We start from the raw sequence: 27810 nt of genomic DNA on the forward strand, positions 1-27810 counted from the left end.
AATAAAATGCAAATGAATTACTTAAAAATCATACAATGTGATTTTCTGGATTTTTGTTTTAGATTCCGTCTCTCACAGTTGAAGTGTACCTATGATAAAACATTACAGACCTCTACATGCTTTGTAAGTAGGAAAACCTGCAAAATCTGCAGTGTATCAAATACTTGTTCTCCCCACTGTATAGGGGTCCAACATGCCAGAAAACCTGGCTTTTAAGTAAGCTCTGTGCGTTAGGCTATACTGCTGCTGCCAACATGTGTTCATATGGCTTCAAAGGCTCATAAAATGTTTCCACTGTTGCCTCAGGTTGTGAGCAGTAGCCTAGCCTAGTCTACTCCTGGAACGACTTAAGTGGGAGAATAACTAGTACTAGCCTATTGCCAATTGCACATCTGGAGATCTCTAGTAGCCAAGTATGGCACCATATGCTTGCCTAAATGAGGGTGCCACAGTGTCATGATCTATGTTGTAGAATGTGTTTAAGTCTCTTTACTGCAAGGCAATATGCATTTCATTGATCTTCGAGTTTATTTAACTGTTCATGCCTTGAAAGCGTAATTTGGAGATTAGTAATTTTATGTTTTGGGGGGTTTGGTGACTGGTTGAAAAGACCGCGCACAACAAACACAACAAATCCAGGTGGAACATTAGTAATTAAATTCAGGCATAAGTTAGGGGCCTACTTAGCTCAATCAAATCTTCCTTAATAAAACATGAAACCCTCACTCGCCAATCTATCCTCTGCGCGCAGTAACGCCCCTTTATGCCAGTGCAATAGGTCTACAACTAAACCGCGTTGAGCTTGCTGTGTGTGTTTATTCTCGACACATCAGCAGAAGGCAAGAGAGGCGGCAGCGTGTTTCTCTCACCGGTGTTTCTCTCACCGGTGTCTCCTTTCAGTGACACTTCCTCCCTAGGGGGTTAGTCATTTATATAGTTGAAGCTTGGAGCACAGCTGGTACCCCAGGGTGTGTAATGTCACGTAGGAGTTTCGATTATTTTAAAATATATTACCAGACACAAAAAAACAAGTCTCATTGTCCCCCGCCGCGCCTACCTTTGGACGGTCAGTAGCGGGCTCTCTTTGGTCAGTGTCGCTTGCACTCGGAGGCTGGCTTTTTGCTTTGGGACACTCGGAGGCTGGCTTTTTGCATTGGATATGGGTGAAATCTGCTCAAGGCGCGGGCAATGACACATGTAACAGGATGATGGACAAGGACGCTTTGAAGGGAGTCTTCTCTCTGTCAGTTGCATGGTGTTTTCTGGTCTCAGTTTCTGGAAAGGTATGTGTCTGTTTTATCTTTCATCGTCACTTTCGTTTTCTGTTTGCGAGGGGATATGAATTGACAACAGAAAGGTAAGCAGGTAACTCACATATAACCTAACCAAATTCCTTACGATTTACATTCATTTGGGAACATGTAGGTAGGTTATAGACTTCGCGTAGTCTATTGGCTATGTAACATACACCTATGTGTAATTGCAAAATAAATGCTGTGAGTGGTACCTTCCCGTGTGCCAGTAAACCCGAATTCTGAGGTTAAACAATCCAAATTGGGTCACACACATTCACCTGAATATTCACCTGAATGTATCCTATTAGGCCTGCTCTACTGCTGCAGTGGATCATTGTTGAGCTTTCGCTTTTATTTTTCTTCCAATTATTTTATAGTGCCATATGTATGCTACATTTCACTAAGGACTTTGATCCCAAGAAAACTTAAGAACCAGCAATAGCCTTTAGCCTACCCTTATCAGTTTGTTTTATTGGGCCAGACTATCACCTTATCCTCAGCAATTAAACTTGGCTTGCTGTTGTCATAAGGTAGCCCATCCTAATATACTGTAAATACAGTATCACTTTGTAAAACAATTTGGAGAAATAAATGACGAGCTTTTCTAAATACATTTCTGAAGACTGACTGTGTGTGCTAAAGCCTGCACATTAAGCGCACACATCAATTGGTAAATACAACGATGCTCTACTGTATAAATTCGGTTGAATAGGACCCAATTATGTTTGTTCTCCGCCAGCGATGTCATTAGATGACGAGATATATTTTGGTCAAACCGCAACATCCCTTGCGGGGGTCGTGCGTCAGAGTTATCTCATCATGCGTTTTATAGTCGTTAAAGCCACGCACACTAAGGCAGTGGCGGCTGGTGAAAAATATTCTCGGTGGGGCTGTGCCATACTTTTTTTTTCCTGTAACCATCGCGATATATTTTAACACAAACTGCAGGACAGCAGTGCTCAGTGAAACATTCAGTAATTATTTAATGCCAATATTAAAAAGTTGAGGCATTCTTACACAAAAACATATTACACAAACCCAAGCCTTTCATTTGCATTTAAAGTGAACTTTTTACCATTGGTAGTAAACAGGCAACGCAACAGGCATGCTGTCAGAACAGAGTGGAAAGTGGACAATAACATGAAATTATTATAAAGTTTATAGGAAATCTTACACTGTATAAAAAGATGTATAATATAGAAATGGATATCAAGTGGATGAACTCAAACCTTTGACTGGAAGAATAGCATACAGTATTTTATGATCATACTAAATGTGACTAATTGTTAATGTGCTCCAGAACTGCAAAACAACATATATACAGTAATATTAGCAAAGACACTATTAAGACTTTCTAGAGTACCATATATAACTGGATTTTTTATGCTAAGGTCAACTATATACAAAGAAACATGCGGCCAGAGCTGCTCTGTGTGTGTGTGTCTGTCATCTTATTTGTACAGGAATTTTGCCCGTCTGTCCTTCTGAGTGGCAAACCTCTCAATGACCCTTTGATTAAAGTCAGGAATGTCCCTGACAAGTTTCTTCTCCATGGAGAGCATGGCCAGAGCGTTCAGGCGATCCTGTGTCATGCTGTTTCTCAGGAAGGTCTTGATCCTTTTCAGTGTAGAGAAGCACCTTTCTGACTCAGCAGTTGTCATGGGTGTGGTGATGAGGATCTTGAGGAGGCTGGCAGTCTCTGTGAAAGTGCTCTGAAGGTTGTTCTCCATGAAGAACTGGTACAGGGGCACTGCACCACTACAAGCCTTGAACTCACTGTTCTCATAGATGAGGGACAGTTCGGTTTTGAGCTTGGCCTTGTTCCAACATGGGGTACGCCTCCACGGTTGTTTCAAGCGCTGTATCGGGGAACTTCACACTGTGTTGTGGGAACAACTCTCCGTGCAATAGTGTTGCGCTGATGAGGTGCTGGGTGAAGGAGAACCTCTCTTTGGCATGACTCAGGATGGTATCACATACCTGTAAAAGATACATCATCAGCTTTAATTTGCAATTAAGCTATTTTGATGCAAGTGATCCTGACTGACACATGCCTATGTCCAACTCAAGTATATGATTACCAAGGTGCTGATTGTTCAGGGTTTTGGCTACATACTACCAGGCCTGAAAAAAGTTATATGGGGAAACACTGACAATTACATCACAACTTACCTCTATAGCCAACCTCTGTTGTTCTCCTGGTCCCAGCATCCTCCGTCGCTTGATGGGCTGTTGCTGCTCGTCAGATGCGCTGTCCCCACACAAAGAGGGAATTGAGGCCCTGGGTCCAAAAAATAAAGTTTAATTTGATAACTTGCAATCAGACTTCTTAGCTCACTGTAATTCCCCCTCAACACACAACCAGTGACTTATATATATATATATATATATAGACAGACAGACAGACAGACAGACAGACAGACAGACAGACAGACAGACAGACAGATAGTGTGTATATACACACAAACTATGTCTAGTAACTGCTTTTAACCTGTGATGTACATAATTAACTGATGTTATTACGTTTTAAAGCCTTTTTCTATTACATTTGTGAGAGGGATGCAACATAATTTTGTTCTGCTGTGCACTTAGCAATAAAGTTAATCTTCAATAACAACTAGGCCTCTTCTAGAAATTGACCTGGTGGACACCTGAATAATTATTACAAACTGTGTAGTACTTTCCTGCATTATTATCAACGTCTGATTGTGTCTTTTGGACAAACACTTGTTCTCGTGGTCGAGTAACAACAACTGCGCTCCTTGAGTGACGGGGTGGTACTTGGTGAGAGGGGAGAGAGACGACCCAAATTGCGGAGTAAACTAGAAAAACGGACGTTACACATGGCGGAGTGGCATTACCACATTTAACAAACCAAACATTGAAATACCGTTATAGAAGGTAAAGTAAAAACCCAAACTGGTCTGTGCATCAATACCGGTATATAGTAATATATAGGCAACATACCGTAAATCTGTATCAATTATGTATCAGTTTTACATGTGACCCATATCAAATTTGCGCATTCACACTGAAGGAGCACACAAATGCAATGCTCATTTGGCGTGATTGTCGTGGTAACACAGGTGAAAAAAAATCCTGAATGGTATCCTAATGGCAGCCATTTTGGTTAGGGAGAAATACAAACAACTCTACTGCCATACATTCCAATTAGACTGAAGGCATACAGTTGTGTCCAAATATATTGGCACCCTTGGGCTTTTCTTAAATAATTCCCTATTTCTTCTAAAATCAGTTGAAATTTGAGAGGGAAAAAATGGGTCTCCACACCTTTAATTATATTTCTGTAAACTTAAGTTTACAATTGTAATTTAGAAAATATAGACAAATGTCATGGACTAAATTATTGGCACCCTGGAGCTAGTACTTGGTTGCGACAGCTTTTGGCCAAGATAGCTGCCAACATATGCTTATTGTAGACATCAATGAGCTTGCTGCACCTTTTCTGCTGGCAATTTGGCCCATTCTTCAGCAGCAAACTGCTGTAATTCTTCAATGTTTGAGGGTTGCACTCCACCAACTTCTTTTTCAGATCTTGCCAAAACTAATGTGGTCCCGTGTAGCTCAGTTGGTAGAGCATGGCGCTTGCAACGCCAGGGTTGTGGGTTCGTTTCCCACGGGGGCCAGTATGAAAAAAATGTATGCACTCTTAACTGTAAGTCGCTCTGGATAAGAGCGTCTGCTAAATGACTAAAATGTAATGTAAATGTCTTCTCTTTCCTTTTAAAATACTAAAACAAATATAATTGTGACGGCTCTATGATAATCACTCACTTTGATGACCAGACACATTTAGGCTTTTAAACTGTTGTAAGTGAACTATTCATCTTTCTAACAGCATCTTTATCAGCCAATAGTAAATATAGTTATTTACCTGATTGTTAGCATGCTTTCTGTGAACCTCTGGACAAGTGCTTTAATGAAGACAGGGTCGATGTTCCTCTTCTGCAGCTGGCTGAAAAGCATGTCCACATTTGGCATGATCTTGTGGAACAGTGCCAGGAAAAAACAGAAAGCCTCGTCTTCGAGCATCCTCACAAAGCCCCCGCCTCTCTGACAGTCGGGGCATCAAAGTTCCCAGAGTCTCTGATGGTCTGGAAACACGTTAGGAGGTCATCCCTGTACTCGTACACAGTGTTTACAGCGCGACTGTGGAAGTTCCACCGTGTTGTAGAGGCTCTGGGGAGTCTCCTCGTGCCCACGCAAGGCCAACTCAAAAGCCCCACAGAACTTCACACAATCGATAATTTTGGATAGAATGTGCCTGTTTTTATCCACCTCCTCATTGTGTTTCCTCACCGCAATCCTGTGGCCGTCATCCAGCTGCGTAGCAATGTTCACCCTTCCTAATACAGCTAGCTTTACAGAGTTGTCCATGTGTGCCCTGGTGTTCTCATGTTTCTTTACCTTCTCTGACAGGTGCTTCATATCCCTCACTCCGGTACCTGTCCATGCTGAATCTGACCCCGTCGTTTTAAAAAGCAAGCACGGAAAGCAAAATAAAGCATTAGCATCAGTGCACCCAGCTAGCCAAGCCTTCCTGGTGTACCAGCTACGGGAGAAGGCGCGCATATACTGCTTCCCTTTCTCGCTAGCCTGCTGTCTGATTGAGAGGTCAGGTTGATCTGGGCCCAGCTCTTTCACCCGAACTTTCTCTGACAAAGTTCTCCTCTCAAACGGATCTTGGAGGAGAGATTTCACCGAGTTAGGGTTGGGTCTTGGAGGAGTAACGTTTGCGTTCGCCATTGTCGTCTAGTAAAAATGGCGCCACTGGAGCCCGGTCCTTATTTTATCAGGGGCGAGCTTGGGGCGATAAAATAATCGCCCTCCTTGGATTCAATTAAAATCGCTGATTAGCTACATTTTATGTCATACATTCATATCTTAAATTAGCAATTGGCTTAACTGCTACGTAGACCCGCCTCCTCGGGGCACTTTCTGTATCGCCCAGAGCTGACGAGGCGTTTGACAGGCAGAGGAAAGGTTGCGAATATGATTTTCTATCATATCTTACACATATTACTGTGTGCATTCCATATTTCAAACACACAAATATTGACATACTGATGTTTTTATTATTATTATTATTATTTTTATTTTTAAAAAAAAATAATTTTATTTAAGGGGGCGGCGCCCTAGCGCCCTCTATCGGCCAGCCGCCACTGCACTAAGGTGTTTAAGAGTGAGCCACCAAGAAAATGTTCAACAATGGGGCAAATGCATTCAATGATATCGTCATACTTCCTTGCAAATTAGCAATTGATTTAAATAGCCAATGACATTCCTTGAGAGCAACATTTTTGTAAAACATGGTTCGAGACTGTAGGCTACATCATTTTTAAGTGACAACAAAAGCACACACAATGGAGTAAAATGCAACGGTTGTAGGTTACCTGGTTGCACTTTATAACTTTCAATGTTAAACGCTATAAATGCTTACAAATTATAAATGCTTATGAACTGTAATGTTGATGAAATGCTTATTCATGTTTATAAATGTTTACAAATAATGAAATACTAATTTATTAATGTGTATAAGCTACTATTTATGAATAGTTTATTAAGTCTTATTAATGTTATTATAAAGTGTTACCCATTGACAACAGTGAATTCATTTTTAAATAGGCTAAGGAACTACAGCATCTGGTCCTTTTCCCCAACAAATCCTTTTCGAGAACTCTAGCTTCTAGCTGCCCCTGTCTCCATTAGATTGACAGATGCAATTATTCGAGTTCTGATTAAGGTGCAGCTGTTTCCCCATGCATGACAGTATTGCTTTTAGTGGCCTGAGTGGGGATAGTGGTGCCATAAAGTAGAACCCTTTAACTTAACCCCTCAATCATTTAATTGCTTTCTGCATAGACATTCTAAGCGATGCCACCTGCTCCCGGCCTCAGTGGTAAAAAAGTAATTGAAAACAGAAGAGAAGAGGGATAAACATGGTTAACACAGTGTAACAATGCTTTTCACAGATCTACAGAATAGCATAGATAGGTTATAGAGTAAAACCATATTTCTACAAGTAGGCTACAATATAATACTAGAGAGAGAAAAAGTTGTTGTGTATGAAGGCTGCAAACAATCTGACAGGCTACTTATGAACAGGCATCCATAACCTAATGTGGAAAACTTGGTCTAAATTAAATAGGCCTGCAGCGTCATATTCTGTTGTCTTTTTTGTTGTTGTTGCAGGTCATCTCTCAAGATGGCTACCTAAATGCTCTGCAGAGTGCAGGTAGACACCTCTTTTCCTCTTCCTCTTATTTCTAATAGGTCTTGATTTCATCCATCCATCATTGTGATTCTGCCAAGTCATCCAAGGACATGGATGAATGACTCAGCAGCACTAATTTAATAGCCTAAATCAGGGATGGGCAACTCCAGTCCTCGGGGGCCAGACTGGTGTCACACTTTTGTCCCAGCTAACACAGCTGACTCCAATAATCAACTAATCATGATCGTCAGTTTAGAATGCAATTCAATTAATCAGCTGTGTTTGCTAGGGATGGGGAAAAAGTGTCACACCACTCTGGCCCCCGAGTTGGTCATCCCAGGCCTAAATGATCAACCTAGTGGGATGATGTGGGGTGTGGATGTGAGATGGCGAGATGTTGTTTCAGCAAGATTTCACAATTTCAAATAAAAAGCTTGAAAAAAAGCCTCCCTCCTCTGCTAAATACGTTATCAGCAAGTCCTTTGATGTCACCAGCACTGCTGATAATCAGAAGGTGATTCTAATTGAGCCCCTGAAGGATGGGATGAAATTCAGGCAACAATCAACTCCCTCATCAGTCTCTCTCTTTTGTTCTTTCTCTCTCTTCCATTCTCGCTCTCTCTCTTTCCTTTTCTCTCTCTCTCTTTCCTTTTCTCTCTCTCTCTTTCCTTTTCTCTCTCTCTCTCTCTCTCTCTCTCTCTCTCTCTCTCTCTCTCTCTCTCTCTCTCTCTCTCTCTCTCTCTCTCTCTCTCTCTCTCTCTCTCTCTCTCTCTCTCTCTCTCTCTCTCTCTCTCTCTCTCTCTCTCTCTCTCTCTTTCTCTCTCTGTTTAACAGTGGAAGAGGTCTGCTGGGATTGTCACTCTCTTTATCCACGGACAAAAGACACATAACCAGCCCCCCACCCCCCTCCATGATTGTCTCATGTTTAAGCTTTCATTTATGGAAATGAGAGTGGCCCTGATTTAAGAGCTCTGACATAATCTCTGATAGACTCCCACTCTCCATCAACCAGATACTGTATGTCTGTCTGGTCCTTGTCTTTGTGAAGTGACTGTTATGTTATGAGGTCTCAACCAGTCTGGCTCTTATAGGTTGTTTCCGTTTGTGGCTCAACTATAGACACCCATCGGGGATAGAATGCAAGCTATGTTAAGAGACTATAGAGCTTAGTTAAACTGAGACGGACAGTGAGACAGTTTTATGACACCCACGTGCATACTGAGTTTCTTTCTCTCAAAGAAAAAATTCAAAACAATTCCACCTAGTCTATCAAAGATCAAGATGGAGCTATTACCATATTGCTCATACCTATCCAATCCTTTTAGATCTACATGAAGTGACCAGGGTTTGGGACAAGGGGTCAATCTGGAATTGGGCAAAGTATTGCTCCTTCAAGATGTATTTTCTCTCAGGCATCAACCCTCTCCAGTCTTAAGTCACTAAGCCTGTGCGAATGCGGACCAGCAGTCCCTCAAACAAACACAGACAGGGGTTAGGCCACTCGCTGGGCGAGTGTAGATTTGCAAGGGATCACTCACAGCTGTTAATGTTTATCCAGCGACACCTCAAAGGACTTGCCATCCTTAATCCACTGGTTTAGAGCGTTCATGAGGAGGAGTTTAGGTGCGTGAAGAGGATATCTTCCTTTCCTGGCTGGACCCCAGTGCCCATTTCCACTTACCTCCACTCTCCTAAGGGTTTACAGTTTTTCTCGATTGCTAAGACACATTTCTTGAAAGCTGCTCTCCTTTTCTCTTAACTGTGAACACAAAACCCAATTTTCAAGCTACATTCACAAAACCTCAGACTCTTCTTGCAAAACCAAACTTTCACCTCAAAACAGTTCAATCTGTGCTCAAAACTGAACTATGTTGTCAAATCGTGCCCCGAGTCAATCAAAATAAAAAACACTACTGAACAGTCACTAAACACTACGTAGAAAAATAGAAAACACAATGCTCAGGACATGAAGCTGGAGAAATAAATGTTTATTGTTCACTGTAGGCTAAATGCATGTTGCAAAACAAAAAAAAACTGTGCATTTAGCACTTGTACAAAAAGACAAAACAGAAATCTTGTGCATTTACATGTAGCACTTGTAAAAACAAAAACAGAAATCTTATGCGTTTGCCACTTGTGTACAGTAAGCCCATGTAAAAATAAAGTACAAAAATATACAAATAAGTGCATTACTCAGCCACAGCATCATGTCTCCGTACTGGGTCAGGCCACAGGACTTCATCCACATCACAGGCCACATTTTGTCTGGCCAGGCAACGGGGGAAAAAAACCCTGGCATGCCGTATCCAGGCTTGGCATGCCTCCACACCTATGTCACCACAGGCAAGTCCCATGGCTTGCAGGAGATTTACCCTGGTGTAAGGTTGGCGTTCATATACCTTCCACCGCCATGAGGAGAATAATTCCTCAATGGGGTTTAGGAAAGGGGAGTACGGTGGAAGGCAAAGATTGATAAAACCTTGGTTCATATTGTACCACTCTCTAACCTGGAGGGCTCTGTGGAAAACTCACATTGTCCCAAACAACAACATAGATGGGATGCTCATCCTGCTGCCCTAACAAAGCATCTCGCATGTGATTGAGGAAAATGAGGAGCTGGTGAGTGTTGTAGGGCCCCAGGTTGGCATGATGGTGGACAACCCCATGATTGCTGATGGCAGCACATAATGTGACATTGCCACCACGCTGCCCAGGAACACCAACAATGGCCCGATGGCCAATCACATTACGGCCTCTCCTTCTCCTTTTGGTGAGATTAAACCCAGCTTCATCCATGTAGATGTATTGATGGGGGTCTTTCCATTGCATCCAGTTGAAAAACCCTCTGTAGAAATAGATATAGTTTTGTAAGTGATACGGAAAAAGTGATTTAGGCCACTACAGTAAATCACTACTTAGAGTAATCAACATTGAATGTGTCTGGATATATGCCAACCTGTACATACTGGAATCTTTGCTCTTTGACTCTGTCTGAGTTGCGATCAAAGGGCACTCTCTATAGCTGTTTCATGCGCAGTCTGTTGCGTTTGAGGACACGATCAACAGTAGAGAGGCTGACACTGTTGATACCCTCAAAATGTAAATGGTCCTCAATGATCTTCTGCTGAATTTCGCTCAGTTTAATGGCATTGTTCTCACGGACCATATCAACAATTAGGGTCTCTTGGTGTGGGGAGAACATACCTGTCCTCCCACCCCCATGTGGCAGTCTTTCAATTCTACAAAAAGAGAACATGGAGTTACAAAAAATATACATGGAATACTAGGCCTACAAACAGTTAGACCAACCCTCCATTACAATACTACAGTACATTGGTACAGTGATGTACTGAAACATATATTCACTTACAGTATACTGTGGTACAGTATATAGTATGTCATACAGTAATTGCTGTCAACATTTACATACTGTACTATAATGTCAAAAAAGGTAATTACCTGTTCTCTTCTCTAAATCTTCGGATTATGGTGGACACAGTGAATCTACTGATGTTTGGTTGTACCCTTTGTCCAGCCTCCCTCATGTTCATACCATGGACAAGAACATGGTCAATCACAGTAGCTCTGATTTCATCAGATATTACTGTTCTTTGTCTTCGCTGACCACCTCGACCACCTCGGCCTCCTCTCACCGAACTCTTCCTCTCAGAATTCTATCCATTGTAGGGCCTCACAAACCAGTGCTCTCTGAACTGGCTTACTGTATATGTTCCCTCACATCATTAGCCACAAGTGTGATCAATTTTGAGTTGTTGTGTTCAAGTGGTGATACCTGTGCTCTAATTGTGTTTGACTTTTGTCACCTGTGCTCACCATTATGCAGCACGGGTGCATCACAATGAAAATGTGTCGGCAAGTTGTGTCTAAACAGGTGAAAAGTGCTTATGGTTTTGCCAAAAGAGTGATTGATTCAATCAGTGGGTTCAGGCAACTGAGCATTTGGTTCAGACAATAGGGTTTAGTGTTTTAGCAATTGAGAAAAACTGTAACACTTGGCTCTAGAGGAATGTTAGCACGTCTCTCCTTCATATCCTATACAGTACGCACACACCATGGGCTGAGGTACTGCCATATCAGTTACACATCACAGGAAGCATGGGCCTAAAGGTAAAGATTATCCTACTTCTACTAAAGATTGATTGTTTGGCAGATAAGCGCATACATAGCCCATTGAAAAGGGGCTATGTCATAGTTGATCTGGATTTGCTTTAACTGACATTCTCAAGCAAATGTCTCCATTATTTTCATGATGTATTACCAGACATTGATCCCTTGGAAATGCATGGGTTATTTATGGACTAAGTTCAGTGCTGGCTCTGGCTCTGGTTGCCATTAAATGTCTGCCTCTGCATTAAACCACAGACCCTCCCCCTGTTTAAAACTCAATCTGTGGACCAGATGAATGTGTTTATTGGCCCACTGTTATTCATTGTGATGGGTCATCTTTACAAGTTTTCAGGTTGTCTGAAGGTAGCCCGCCACGTTCTGTGACTCAGCAAAGCAGACCTACACAAATACTCTGGCCCCTGCACTGCAGCACCGTGCTGTCAGTCTGACCAGCCAGGTGGCTCACTCCTTTACCTCCGAGGAGAGAGAGAGAGGTGGAACCAAAAGAGAGAGAGACAAAGGAGAGGAAATTGTGTGAACGCCTGCCTGATTTTTTGTGACTTAATTATAAAACTCTGCTTTAATCCACCCAATCACTTCGTCTCACAAAAATGTGTATCGCTATACTGTATTAACTAAGCTTCAACAGAAGCTCATCCTTAGATTAACCCCTTGTATCTGAATGTGTCTCTCCCTAGCTCCTCTGTCCTGTTCAGAAGGCTTCACTGAACTGGGCTACTACAACGGCTCTGTGTCTCAGACTGATTCTGGCTCGCCCTGCCTGAAGTGGACAGAGTTCCCAGACTACGTCCTGCAGTACCCGAGCCGGGGGCTGGGCGAACACAGCTACTGCCGCAACCCTGACCGTGAGTCCAACCCCTGGTGCTTCTTCCGCCAGAGCTCTGGAGCCATCGGCTGGGCCTACTGCGACTGCCACCAGGGTGAGGATTTACCGACTGATACTTACTTCAAGGGAATCAATACTGCTGGGTAACTACCTGGAACCAGATTATTAATAGTGGTGTATGAATTCCAAAGACACCAAAAAGTAATTGCTAGGTATCTTTGAATCTTTGCAGTGGTTTTGGGGTGATCATGTTGCTCTGGCAGGAGATCTATGTCTCTGACTGTCTAGGGAAGCTACAGTGCATTTGGAAAGTGTTCAGACCCCTTCACCTGTTCCACATTTTGTTACGTTACAGCCTTATTCTAAAATTGATTAAATATAAACATTTACTCATCAATCTACAGACAATACCCCACATAATGACAAAGTGAAAACAGGTTTTTAGAAATATTTGCAAATGTATTAAAAATCTAAACAGAAATACCTTATTTACATAAGTATTCAGACCCTTTGCTATGACACTCGAAATTGAGCTCAGGTGCATCCTGTTTCCATTGATCATCCTTGAGATGTTTCTACAACTTGATTGGAGTCCACCTGTGGTAAATTAAATTGATTGGACATGATTTGGAAAGGCACACATCTGTCTATATAAAGCAAAAACCAAGCCATGAGGTCGAAGGAATTGTCCATAGAGCTCCGAGATAGGATTGTGTCGAGGCTCAGATCTGGGGAAGGGTACCGAAAAATATCTGCAGCATTGAAGGTCCCCAAGAACACAGTGGCCTCCATCATTCTTAAATGGAATAAGTTTGGAACCACCAAGACTCTTCCTAGAGATGGCCGCCCGGCCAAACTGAGCAATGGGGGAGAAGGGCCTCGGTCAGGGAGGTGACCAAGAAACCGATGGTCACTCTGACAGAGCTCCAGAGTTCCTCTGTGGAGATGGGAGAACCTTCCAGAAGGACAACCATCTCTGCAGCACTCCACCAATCAGGCCTTTATGGTAGAGTGGACAGATGGAAGCCACTCCTCAGTAAAAGGCACATGACAACCCGCTTGGAGTTTGCCCAAATGCACCTAAAGGACTCTCAGACCATGAAAAACAAGATTCTCTGGTCTGATGAAACCAAGATTGAACTCTTTGGCCTGAATGCCAAGCGTCACGTCTGGAGGAAACCATGCACCGCTCATCACCTGGCCAATACCATCCCTACGGTGAAGCATGGTGGTGGCCGCATCATGCTGTGGGGATGTTTTTCAGCGGCAGGGACTGGGAGACTAGTCAGGATCGAGGGAAAGATGAACGGAGCAAAGTACAGAGAGATCCTTGATGAAAACCTGCTCCAGAGCGCTCAGGACCTCAGACTGGGGCAAAGGTTCACTTTCCAACAGGACAACAACCCTAAGCATACAGCCAAGACAACGCAGGAGTGGTTGGTTTCGGGATAAGTCTCTGAATGACCTTGAGTGGCCCAGCCAGAGCCCGGACTTGAACCCGATTGAACATCTCTGGAGAGATCTGAAAATAGCTGTGCAGCAACACTCACCATCCAACCTGACAGAGCTTGAGAGGATCTGCAGAGAAGAATGGGAGAAACTCCCCAAATACAGGTGTGCCAAGCTTGTAGCGTCATACCCAAGAAGACTCGAGACTGTAATCGCTGGCAAAGGTATGTCTGCCTCTCTGTCAGTCGTCTCCTGTGTTTTCCACCTATCCATCAGGCAGCTGATATTGTTCTCTCTGTGACTCCCGCCCCCCTTTGGGAGTGTAAAGGCATCCACATACATAGGAGCAAACCGAACCTAGCAGAACTCGGCTAGGTGAAGTGAACGTCTGCGCTCGCATATTCCCTAAAGACCTTTGCTTAAAAAACTATCAAAATGCCTGAAAAATCAAGAAATATTTAATTAGTTTTGATGTTTTTGCTTAGTCGCGCAATTTTACATCTAGCTAAGATGTTTGGTGCAGTACTTATCAATTGAACATTTTTGCATGAAAACTAGTAGTGCACTGCAGACAGTAGGGCCTAGCTGCTGCTGTGCTCTCTCGTTGAATGACAGCAAACACTTCATTGAAGAATCCCGCCCATAGTTCCCACCCCTACTGTTGACCAATCACAGACGAAGGGGCATAGACTTCGGCTACCGAACTTCGACTTGCTTCAAGAAATGTATTTGTGTGCGCGAACAGCCTGAAAAAACCCCCTGCCGAATACCAAAACGTCAAAAATGGCGTCATAATATATGCTCAAACTGTTTTGACTAGGAAGCATGTGTCAGCCTTTACCCTGCTTGTCCATTCGTGTTATGATGAGTTTCTCAGTTATCAAGTAATCAAGGATGTAAGAATATACTTAGACACTTTGTAGAAAGTTAATGCAAATGTTTTATTAGTCGGTACCGGGTTAGATACAACAAGGGCAGAGCTTTGCCTCTTGCTGTTTCCAACTGACTCTAACATTTACATTTTTACATTTTAGTCATTTAGCAGACGCTCTTATCCACAGCGACTTACAGTTAGTGAATACATATTTTTTTTATACTGGCCCCCCGTGGGAATCGAACCCACAACCCTGGCGTTGCAAACGCCATGCTCTATCAACTGAGATCTGGAGACTGGCTAGGCCACTCCAGGACCTTGAAATGCTTCTTACGAAGCCACTCCTTCGTTGCCCGGGCGGTGTGTTTGGGATCATTGTCATGCTGAAAGACCCAGCCCCAAAGCATGATGTTTCCACCCCCATGCTTCACAGTAGGTATGGTGTTCTTTGGATGCAACTCAGCATTCTTTGTCCTCCAAACACGACGAGTTGAGTTTTTTCAAAAAGTTCTATTTTGGTTTCATCTGACCATATGACATTCTCCCAATCCTCTTCTGGATCATCCAAATGCACTCTAGCAAACTTCAGACGGGCCTGGACATGTACTGGCTTAAGCACTGCAGGATTTGAGTCCCTGGCGGCGTAGTGTGTTACTGATGGTAGGCTTTGTTACTTTGGTCCCAGCTCTCTGCAGGTCATTCACTAGGTCCCCCCGTGTGGTTCTGGGATTTTTGCTCACCGTTCTTGTGATCATTTTGACCCCACGGGGTGAGATCTTGCGTGGAGCCCCAGATCGAGGGAGATTATCAGTGGTCTTGTATGTCTTCCATTTCCTAATAATTGCTCCCACAGTTGATTTCTTCAAACCAAGCTGCTTACCTATTGCAGATTCAGTCTTCCCAGCCTGGTGCAGGTCTACAATTTTGTTTCTGGTGTCCTTTGACAGCTCTTTGGTCTTGGCCATAGTGGAGTTTGGAGTGTGACTGTTTGAGGTTGTGGACAGGTGTCTTTTATACTGATAACAAGTTCAAACAGGTGCCATTAATACAGGTAACGAGTGGAGGACAGAGGAGCCTCTTAAAGAAGAAGTTACAGGTCTGTGAGAGCCAGAAATCTTGCTTGTTTGTAGGTGACCAAATACTTATTTTCCACTATAATTTGCAAATAAATTCATTAAAAATCCTACAATGTGATTTTCTGGAGAAAAAAATTCTCAATTTGTCTGTCATAGTTGATGATGAACATTACAGGCCTCTCTCATCTTTTTAAGTGGGAGAACTTGCACAATTGGTGGCTGACTAAATACTTTTTTTTCCCCACTGTACATTCCTTCTTTATCTACTATAATAGCATCCAATGCTATGTGATTATCACTTACATAGTCTAATGAGTAACATCTCAGACCCAATTGCTTAAAAACCCATGATTGTTAAAAGATACAATGTTCAACTCCGACTTTGTCCTCCTACTATTCCTAATATGACAAACACATTATAACACTCTATTTTCACTCCCTGTTAAATCATTACATCCCTAAACTATTCATGCTTTAAGAATTCAATCAAAATCAGATCATATAAAAATATCATAACCCCATGATAGTAACCAATTAAGTACTTGCCTATCAACATAGATATTTACCACTCTAAACATCCATATATATATCACCCAATACTTCAAATGTATATAATGACTAAAAGGCTAATACGTTAACCCAATTAATCAACATGTTCATGATTTCATTCACAATCCTCACATTAACAAACAGTATGATTCAACAATGTCTACTCAAAATAAATAATATAAGTGTATCCTAATACATTACCATAATGTATCACTGTTTTTAACCCATAATATATATATAAAACATTTCTCAATTGTACAATAAATATCCTTCATTCTGAAAATAATTATGCTAATACATACTAATGATTCACTTAAATCACTCATTCCTCTTATAAATTATAACCAACCAAATTACTTAACTCAACCTAATTTAAAATGACAATCCTTATTGATTCACTTTATCCTTATCAATGAAAATTAAAACCCTCAACTTTATCACCCATTACAACTGTCAGAATGTACACTTATATTAACATACAGTATAAACATCCATAAATCAATTATGACTTTCCTCATCCTGATAATAAATACAGATCATTATCTCAATGCATTCTTAATACTATTAATTTAGCAGTGTATATACCTACTACCCAAATTAGCAAATTTAGATTAATCCAATTTTATTATCAACACAGCTAAGCAACCCCTTTTTCTCCCGGCACTTAAATCTTCTGGCTTCTCTTCATTATGTTCTTCAGACATCTTCACATTTCAAAATGACTTGCCCATGACAATGTCACAACTACAATGTCTCATTCGAGTCACCACCAACTCCACAACCTCATTTTTCTTGTCCATTTGCCAACCATTATGCCCACAACATAAAAAATGTTGCATTTGAACATATATCTCTCCATTATCACTCAATGGTGGACTCCTTTCCCACTCCTTCGATATAATAACATGAGAAAATCCCTTGATATCTTCGATTGGTTGTTGTAGACCAGTTGCATGTAGAAGTGGTATTTTACAACATCTTCAACGCCTCTGATATTTATCTTCAGCCGGTTCATAAGTTTGTTACTTTTATTTATTTAGATTCACACCATGCTAGTCCAAATTATCCCTGCCATGCATCAAGACACCATCTGTATTTATCTCACTAGAAGACAAACATAACATTTTAATTGATTACATTTCTAATCCAATAAATCCATACAATCATTGACCATATGACAAATTATTATGTTTTAACAATTATTCTTAATACCAATTTCTAATATACTTCCCAATTTCTGTTCACATCGCTCTGTGTAGCGTCCTTCTTGCATCGCACCAATATGGATTCAAGATTCACTGCTGCAACGATACACAAGCATAAACACAAAAACAATGCTCCACAGTGGCAGTTCCATCTGTACATTTACATTTTAGTCATTTAGTAGACGCTCTTATACAGAGCGACTTACAGTTAGTGAGTGCATACATTTTTTTAAATAAATTCTTTTTCATATTGGCCCCCCGTGGGAAACGAACCCACAACCCTGGCGTTGCAAACGCCATGCTCTACCAACTGAGCTACACGGGACTATTATTTTAACACTCCTATAGTAGGACAAATATATTCACACATCTCTCTTCTAATGTCCCCTCCATTGAGGTAGCCAGCAACACCTAGTACTAACCACTCCTTCTAGATTCTGTCCAGCTCTGACTTCTATAGTCTTCCACTGCCACATAGTCACCCATGCGCAGAAAATGCCCAGATTCTCCTTTCATGTTGGCAGAGTTGCCTTCACCTTTTTGAAAGAAAGTCTGCATAACATTGTTAGTTGAGACACAGTATGCTACTTTACGCAGTCTACTTATCAATCAGTCAGGAAAAGCCTTGATTAGGAAGTGCACATTCTTGCATCTTGTTATAGTCACTAGTTTCCATAGACATGCCTCCACTACATTCTACCTTATACCACAAATACATTTTCACCTAAAACATTTAATCTAACCCATAACACAATAATTACTACTGCTCATATTCTTACTACAATATGCAAATGTACCAATAAATCCTCTTACCATCATTACTACCCCCTTTTCTGAACACATGAGTCACAACGTGATTCATGCTTTCAAAAACAAAACACCAACATTGTTTATTAAACCATAATAAAAATGAAATAAAAATGACAACATTTGATAATACCTCAACTTACTTCTATCCCGTAAAGTAACCCAAGATTAGTACAATTAACTAGCAACAGGTATCCCCCATTCAGGGAAAGCTCTCTCTCTCTTTTGTTATTTTATGGTTTGAATCACATATATTATTACCAAATTATAAACTTCTTCACAATTTTCAGTTTTATAAATTACCCTCAACTCGGTAAAATAAACTATCTTAAAGTCCTCTTCTCATTGTCTTTAGAATTACCAGTGTGGATGATCAATTCACACTAGAAAGTCAAAACAGTGTTCAGAGGTCCTTGAAATCATTCAACGCAATGTTCCATCCTATAGTATACTAAACATTACCACCATTCAAAACATTTCATAAATGTTACTTATCCCAAGTGTACATTAAGTCCTCATGACATTTCTTCTCATAAGAAATCATGTATATAAGCAAAACTCAATCAAAAAAAAAAAACTCCATAAAATTCACTGTGTGTGCTCCTTTAAGACTTATCACCTTTGACCTGTTGAAACCCCCCTAAAATCAAAATAACAACTCTTTATAAACATCATACTAGGTGTGTTGTGTTTTATTTGAAAAACCCAATTGAAAACAACAAACAAAAATAGCCAGGCCTTAATTAATTTGGTAGCTCCCTTTTACGACCTAATACTGCCTAACTTCACTAAACTGCTCCCCCTAGCCCTGGGCAACATTCCAATGAGATAAGGCAATCCCCTTTCTCCTGGAAGAGAAATTATACATTTTGTTAACATTCAATTACAATCAATAATCCAAAAATAGTAAGTACACACAAAACATGATACAGATATACACAGTCCTATCTCATCAATAATCGTTTGTATCAATCTAATTACTCATAACTACTCCATAAAAAGATTATATAAAATCTCTCAAAAGATGAAAACCACTCATATTTCTTGAGTATACAATGATTATGTTTAATTGATTACCGTTCAGATCATATCCTCTTTAAATCTCACAATGATTATTGAACCCCTAAATCTGCTCCATGTGAATTAGCCAACCGTCTGTCTTTGTACTGGTCTGTCAGCAACTTGCTTGTATGTAGATATGCCCGTGTTGAGATATGTTTGCATTATCTGTCTGTCTCTTTTGAATTCTCCCAAGCTTTCTCTTTCAAACGGTTAACCTTTCTCAGGGTTTGTAGCCGATTAGAGTTAGGTTGTATGTGCGTGAATGTGTGTGTGTTTGTCTGGTGCGTGCCTGTCAGGTTGGAATATGTAAGTGTTGCAAGACCCGCAAACCAAGGATAATGCAATTATCCTGAGATAATCACACCTGTTGGATTTATGGTTTACTTGGGAGCACTTTGTCGGTCTGTCTGTTTCTGATGGGTGTGAGAGAGAGATGTCCCACCTGTCATTTCAAATGATTTCACAATCTCTGGTGCTGTTCCATACCTTAATGCCCTCTCTCCTCTCCCTCCTCTCCAGGAGCTGCCAGGTTGTTAGGTGGGTCCTCCCCTCAGAGCGGGCGTCTGGAGGTATACCTAAATGGCCAGTGGGGGGCGGTATGTGACACACACTGGACCGACCGCGATGCCAGTGTGATCTGCAAACAGCTTGGACTGGGGTGAGAGCTACTGAGATACTTGTATAACTGCTTCTTGTGTGTGTGTGTCAAATTCTACCCTCCACTCCTGACTGTCCACCTGTCTTTCTCTCTCCACCCATCCTGTCTTTCTGTCTGCAGTGAGATCGGCACGGCCCTCCAGCACTCCTACTTCGGGCCTGGCTCTGGACTCTTCCACTATGAACGCCTTGGCTGCCGTGGCAATGAAAACTCTCTGCTGGATTGCAGGAGTCGGAAGTTTGTCACCAGTGACTGTAACCATGGCAATGAAGCGGGGGTGGTGTGTGCTGCACCTGAAGGTGAGGGTGTTGGAGATTTCAAAACAGCCATAGGTATAAAGCATACATTTCTCACAAGTGCTACACATACAGTATAAATGTAGTACATACTATACTGGTAGGCCTAGTACACGTGTAGAGGTATCTAAAGTTGTGGAGAGCCACTTCCCCTTTAGTTGAGTAAGACAGTGATAGAGAGAGACTGTTGTCCCTCTCTCTTAGAGCTCCAGTGTCCTTCTCCCACCTCAGTCAGAGCTCCATAACACAAACACTGCATGGCTAGAACAAGAACAGTCTCTTCTGATGTTGCCTGCCTAGTCATTCACATAGCTTTTAGAGCTCTCTGAGCCTGCCAGCACGCTCTCGCGGCTTCTACAGCACTCGTGTCATGGCATCCCAAAGGGGCATAGGGAACTACAACAGCAGTGTGTGTGTGTTTGTGTGCCTCTGCGTGTGTGTTAGAATGAGGGTACAGAGAGGGGTGCCCAGAAGAGCAGGCCCTGGTGATATATTTAGCGTGGTGCAGTGAATTATTCAGTCTGGAACATTAAGAGGGAGAGAGCTATCTGAGAGCCCTGAGGCCCTGCTAGGGGGTTGGGAGGGGTCCCACAGGGCACACATAAAGCCCCCCCCTACCCCAAACAACCTCCCCACCTCCTCAACTTCTCTGCCAGGGTTGCTCACATACTCAGATTGCATAACTGATCCCCACCTCTTTCCTTCTCCCTGCATCCCGCACATACTTATACTTGCTGTAGTTTCAAATGACTTGCTGGAGCTTTGAACCAAACTGAGCCAGGGTTAGGGGTCACTGCGTTCCAACAGTTCTGTGGTTCAGATCACTTTATTTATCATGGCACTGGGCAAGAGGTTATTTACATTTGCATTCATCAAGGACACCATAAGTGGACAAGGAGATAACTTAGAAGAACAGTGGTTTCTATTGTAACATGATGCTAACATGTTCTGCCTAGTAACTGCTTTCTGCTGTATTTCTCAGGCAATGGCGCCCCCTTGAGGTTGGTAGGTGGCCTGGAGGACTTCGAGGGTCGTGTGGAGGTGTACCATGATGAGAGGTGGGGCACCATCTGTGATGACCAGTGGGATGACATCGATGCTGAGGTGGTCTGTCGGCAGCTGGGACTGGGGTGAGCAGCACTGGGGTTCTGATGGCTCAGTTGGTTGGAGCATGGTGCTTGACTTGCAGGAAGCATATGGGTTATTAATGTGATTCCCTCCGCTAAATGTGACCCAGTTCCTATGTAGGTATAAACTAGAGGTGAAGCCCTATCAGTGGTTGCAAACAGTAAGGGTTCCCAGGCATGAAGTTGCCCACCAACCAAGGCTCTCTGCTCTCCACAAAGCTGGATGCACTCCTGCTAGGATAGCCTTATTTACACTGCTACATTCCCACTGAGTGAACTATATTAATATAGATGAACGGAAGGCATGAATATTTGATGGCCTACAGTGTTTTGGGTTGTTGCTCTGCTGGAGAGGAGCCAGCTGATCCAGATCATTCAGAAGTCATCGTTGCTCTTAGCAGATCACCCACATGTAGCCACGCACACACACACAAAATGAGTGGCTTACAGTACAAAGAGTGGATAAACAAAAAAACAGAGTGGATCGGTCTCAGGACTCATTTCAGATCTTCCACTGGTCATGAATAATTAATTTCTCCATTATACTGACTATATTTGGTGTATGTGAGTGTTCAACAGAGATTGGTGTTTTTGTGCAGTGTAAATGTGTTTCTCTGTACAGTACGTGTAAGGCCTGTTTACTTGGTGGGAATACATTTTCTATGTGTACATTGGGATGACCCTTGAGTGGTTGCCATATATTGCATACGTTGTCCATATATGGTGTTTGTATTTCTTGTGTGAGTTCATATGGTCATTGTGCATGCCTGTGTGTGTGTCCACTCAGGGGGGTACCGAAGGCATGGACGTGGGCCCACTTTGGCCAGGGCTCTGGGCCCATCCTCCTGGACGGGGTGCAGTGTACAGGCAACGAGCTCTCCCTGGAGGAGTGTCCCCACAACAACTGGCAACAACATAACTGTGACCACATGGAGGATGCTGGAGTGTCCTGTAACCCATATACAGGTCAGAAGTCAGGACAGGGCAGGAACGCTATGTGTATGTAAACACCCAGAACATACACATATTTGTATGCAAAACACATGCATGTCTCATACACTCTGTCTCATACACTCTGTCTCATACACTCTGTCTCATACACTCTGTCTCATACACTCTGTCTCACACACACACCGTGTTGCAGATGGTGTAGTGCGGCTGGTGGGGTCTGACAGTCCCTGGGAAGGTCGTCTGGAGGTGTACCACTCTGGGGACTGGGGTACGGTGTGTGACGACAACTGGACTGAGCACCACGCACAGGTGGTCTGTAGACAGCTGGGCTTCAGGTGGGTCACCAGGAGTCCTTAAATGTACAAATACAATCTGAACATGGGAATTAGGTGTAGCTGTAGTAGGAGTGTAGTGATACTGTAGTAATGGCATGTTCTGTCCAGCAGAGGGCGTGCAGCGGTGGCATCAGACGGGCTTTACGGGGAGGGCACAGGGCTGATCCTGCTGGATGAGGTTCAGTGTAAAGGCTCAGAGGGCACCCTGCTTGCCTGCGGGCACGCCGAGTGGGGGCGCCATGACTGCTCCCACAGCGAGGACGTAGCGGTGCGCTGTGAGAGGGGGGGAGAGACCAATGAGGTGCCAGGGCTGCCACGCATCGCAGGTAGGCCAACTAACTGGACCCACTGAGTTCCTATCCACATATCTCTGTTAGATGTCTATCTCTTCTGGTGAATATGGCAAAGGAAAATTAAAATTCAATATTGTTATTGTAATACATTGTGGTTCTCTGATCTGGCCCCAGGCCCTCTGGTGCGACTGGTTGCTGGAGAGAGCCGGAAGGAGGGGCGTGTGGAGGTGTTTCTGAACGGCCAATGGGGGAGCGTGTGTGATGACGGCTGGAATGACGTCAACGCTGCAGTGGTCTGCAGGCAGCTGGGATTTGTGTAAAATATGGATTCTCTCTGTTTCTCACAGTTACTGTATCATATATCCTTTCCCTCATCTGCGGTATACCTCATACCTCAAAGTCAAGTATGTGGTTATACACCTGGGGTTTCCCTATCTCTGAGTGATCAACTCTTCCTTTAACTGCCATTCAGGAGATGGGGACATTTTGGAATATTGAGATTTACCTTCCCTGTGTCTCTTCCTCAGTGGGGTGTCGAAGGCTCGCTCCATGGCATATTTTGGAGCGGGCAAGGGCCCAATCTACCTGGACAATGTGAGGTGCACAGGGGTTGAGGTGTCCCTGGGGGAGTGTCCGGCCGAGGGAGAGGATGCCCATGACTGCAGACACAGCGAAGACGCAGGGGTCATCTGTGACTATGTCCCCGAGCCGGTGGGAGACGGCGCGATAATAACACAGACCTGCGGCATGAGGCCAAACACACAGCGCCGCAGGAGGAGGATAATAGGAGGGGACAAGTCAATTAGGTACACTGTAAACACACACACACACACACACACACACACACATATGGTTATATTACTTTGTATCACTGCATAGATACTGTACATGTAAACACATGCACAAGTCAAATTATCACATCATCAAATCAACCATGATCTATTTCTATGTTCTCTCTCCTCCCCTGGTTGTGCTGTGGTAGGGGGGACTGGCCATGGCAGGTGTCTCTGTGGCTCAAGTCCCAGTCCAAAGGGAACCATCCACTGTGTGGAGCCACGCTCATCAGCTCCTGCTGGGTCCTGACTGCCGCACACTGCTTCAAGAGGTGGGACACAGAGACATCTAGTGTCCAATGATGGAATTGCAGGGACTACGTTATAAAAATGACGTGTGTTTAGCCTACAATAATGATCTATCAAGAAGCTTGTCTATGTCAATAATTGTATAAAATCTTCTTAATAAGAGATTAATGACATGCCACTGATAAGTGAAACTTTCTTGAGTCACTGTCTTGATCTTTTCAGCTCAAATGTGTTTTTCTTGGCAGGAGATAATCAGTCTTCTTTTCAGCTTGGCTTCAACTTCCTCAGACCTTGATTTCCTGTCTCCTCTCCTTTTCCTCCTTTCTCTCTCTCTTCTCTCCCTGTCTCCTAGGTTTGGCAGGGACCCATCTCGCTACGTGCTGCGACTGGGTGACTACCACACGGAGGAGAGGGATGACTTTGAGCGCAGCCTGTCCCCGGAGCGCATTACCATCCACAGGAAGTACCACAGCCAGGGCTGGGAGTATGACATCGCCCTGCTTAGGCTGAAGGGCACCGAGGGCAACTGTGTGGCCTTTAACCCTCATACCAACTCAGCCTGCCTCCCTGCGCCTGGCAACAAGTGGGGCAAGAGGCCAGCCGCCTGTGTCATCACAGGGTGGGGCATCACAGGTACTGAACACGAGCCTCTCTGTTACGGAGAGTTTCTTGTGTGTTTACATTGGAATCAGCCATTTGATCTGCATTGCATTATATTTTATATGACAGAACATTTCCATTTATTTTGGCTCCCTCTCTCTTATCTCTCTGTTCATCCCTCACTTTCTCATTCTCATTCTCTCTCTCTCTCTCTTTCTCAGACTCTGAATACTCCCGTACTCTGCTGCAGGCCTGGGTTCCCCTGCTGCCCTCATGGAAGTGTAAGAAGCGATACGGCGAGCGCTACACCAGCCGCATGCTGTGTGCGGGCAGCCTGTCAGACCGTCGGCGCGTGGACAGTTGCCAGGGTGACAGCGGTGGTCCCCTGGTGTGTCAGGGAGAGGGGGGCCGCTGGGTGCTGACGGGGGTAATCTCCTGGGGTCATGGCTGTGGTGACCCCTCCTTCCCTGGGGTGTACACGCGGGTCAGCAGGTTCCTGCGCTGGATTGACCAGGTCACCAACAACCCTCCAAGGATCTGACGCTGCCACTGTGCCATTGGACAGCCAGTGTTATCATTACTTTGGGGTCGAGGGAGTGGTGGGGGGATTAAAGGAGCAGTGACCGGTTAGAGAGGGTTACCACATCCTGGTATCTGCTCATGATCTCACCCATAAAGTTGCACATCCAGCAGAGCGCTTTTAAGTCACTTTTTTTTGCATACACTTGGAGAGCCTGTAAATGGCATTGTGCATTCTTGATTGTGTGGAATTACCACTTTCATGAGAACATTTAATGCACCAATGGTTCAATTTTGAGAGCCAGACTGCATAGGTGAATGACATTGCACTAGAATGCATGCCATACTATCACACTGCGACACCTGTGAAAGGCCAATTAATGGTGCCAATGGGAGTAAGTCTAGTCAGAAGCGTTAGGTGGAGTATCTTTAAGGTACAATATTGTACATTTACAGTACATACAGACATGTGGCTTCTAAATTAATATTGTTTCATGAACATTCCAGTTGTGCATGCATTATAACTTATACCTATACTAATGTGCTCCACTATTGATTGAAACAATTGGCCAAATTGGTCAGCGTACAGATCGCTGGTTTAGACCATAGGAGAGGCATGAGTGGGCCTTTATGAGGCTCTGTACATGTTGCAATGATGACATGGCCTTTCACAAAGGCTTAAATGATTTGATGTCTGCTTGGTTGCCTACCCACCCACAGTATCTATCTGTCTACCAATTTATTTTAAAAGCTGCACTTGTGCATCCTTCCTATTAGCATTATGTGAAGCCAGAGGGGGGGGGGAGCTAGCTTGTGTGTCTGCGAGTGTGTGTGCAAGCGAGCGTGTGTGTGTGTGCGTGTGTGAGAGTTTGTGTGTTTGTGTGTGTATGTGTTTACATGCATGTGTGCACTGTCAATTTATTTTTCATACAGCATCTCAATTCTATACCATATCTTTGTGTTTTTGTCTCAAGTTGCAGTGCAATTCCCAAATGATCAATGCAATCTTCTCATCATTCTTATAGTTTATTGACACACATTAACACATCTTACAGACTCACAAAGCCTATACAGTGCTGACGTAACATTCTTTCCATGTTTTACCAGGTTTCACCTGGTCACATTCCACTCTGATTTTGAAACTCTCATACTGAATAGATGTCTAAGCTTCATGTGGGTATTACTAATGCAAAATTCCAACTATCTGGCTGTTTAGAAGACTCTTTGGTTTAGTACTACAATCCCAATAGGAAACAGAACTAACTACTCCCTAATACCACCTGTACACTTGATGGAATGTTCTTTTACAATTTACACAGAACGTTAAAAAATATGGGGCTTTAAGTCACATGACTGCATGTTTTTGATTGTCACTGAACAGTACAACTATTTATTTTGTGATATTTTCTTTAAACAATCTTCAGACTCTCGATCCTGCCACCGTTGCTTTTTCAGTGAAGAATTTCTATTCAACTCTAGAATGCTATAGGTCTACTGTACATGCCTCTCTTCATACATATCCTGCAAGTACTCTGTATAAAATACCTTGATTGTTAAGGTGAATATATAATGTGTTTTTGAGTAGTGTCATTAAATATCTGAATCACTCTTGTGTTTCATTACTATTATGTGGCAGGAGGCTCCAATATCACTCATCCTGCTCAGCCCAGCAGAATTACAGCTCTAATCACAATCTTCCATGTGCATGTCTTATTCATCATGACATTTTCCTATAGACTACTTTTCCTTGAAGGCATCTTTGGTATTGGCAGATTGCAGAGGTTTCAGCACATGGAAAATGATGTCATGCTTTTAGTAGGATTATGCTGACAGATTTAATTGCAACCTGAAACCCCCTCCTGTACTTAACTCTGATAGTGTTTCAAGATAACAGTCAGAAAATAGTGCTGCATAATTTTTGTTTTACAGTATGTCAGTTCTGTGTTTGCAGATCAAACTGTAATAATAGCTGAATGGGAATGTGCCCAAGATTGATGGTTCTTAATTGCTACACATTCACATTTGGTGCACACTGTTGCAATACTCCCTGCACAAGAGTAATCATTGATGCTGACAGAAGTAAACTCTCCTAAACTAAGCTGGCACTCTGGTTCTCATCCCTTGAGGCAAACCTGGCAGGGAGCAGGCCCAATGAGCCATCTGAAGTTACTTGCTTTGTGCCTGTTATATGTCACTGTGCCGAATCGAACATATTTGAGGAACAAAGACAGACTACAGAAAGGGAATCCAGGCTGGGTCTTCCTAAACTCCTACTAGGCTCACTCTGTGAATGTTAGAACAGCTACTTTTGAAACGATTCTCTCATTTGTATGTGAATATTTAGACTGCTGGCAACTTCTGAGGTCTTGGATTTGCATTAGGCAGCTTGTGAATACCGTGGCAGATGCTAAAAGGAGGGAAA

At 43.0% G+C, this 27810-nt stretch overlaps 1 protein-coding gene across 2 annotated transcripts; it reads left to right on the plus strand.

The window, feature by feature from the left end:
- The first annotated feature begins 864 nt into the window (after positions 1–864).
- Positions 865–26996, plus strand: LOC121570284 (neurotrypsin). 2 transcript variants are annotated; one of them, XM_041881754.2, is made up of 14 exons: positions 865–1283; positions 7509–7551; positions 12357–12599; positions 20047–20185; positions 20306–20484; positions 21464–21611; positions 22396–22574; positions 22753–22894; positions 23003–23220; positions 23362–23503; positions 23715–23993; positions 24170–24292; positions 24622–24902; positions 25091–26996. In XM_041881754.2, the coding sequence occupies exons 1-14, from the start codon at positions 1206–1208 to the stop codon at positions 25408–25410; spliced, it is 2514 nt and encodes an 837-aa protein (XP_041737688.1). In that variant the 5' UTR covers positions 865–1205; the 3' UTR covers positions 25411–26996. The 2 variants fall into 2 exon arrangements, with proteins under 2 accessions (XP_041737688.1, XP_041737694.1); XM_041881760.2 differs by having other exon boundaries at positions 23006–23220.
- The last annotated feature ends 814 nt before the right edge of the window (positions 26997–27810 follow it).

The sequence above is a fragment of the Coregonus clupeaformis genome, chromosome 1 (genome assembly GCF_020615455.1).
Source record: "Coregonus clupeaformis isolate EN_2021a chromosome 1, ASM2061545v1, whole genome shotgun sequence".
In the NCBI taxonomy this organism is placed as follows: Eukaryota; Metazoa; Chordata; class Actinopteri; order Salmoniformes; family Salmonidae; genus Coregonus; species Coregonus clupeaformis.

Bases quoted from the DNA above. Each gene is read 5' to 3' on its own strand.
- LOC121570284 (XM_041881754.2), top strand. From the start codon at position 1,206: ATGATGGACAAGGACGCTTTGAAGGGAGTCTTCTCTCTGTCAGTTGCA. The intron at 23,994-24,169 runs GTACACTGTAAA...GTGCTGTGGTAG, and splicing joins GGAGGGGACAAGTCAATTAG to GGGGGACTGGCCATGGCAGG. The intron at 24,903-25,090 runs GTACTGAACACG...TCTCTTTCTCAG, and splicing joins CACAGGGTGGGGCATCACAG to ACTCTGAATACTCCCGTACT.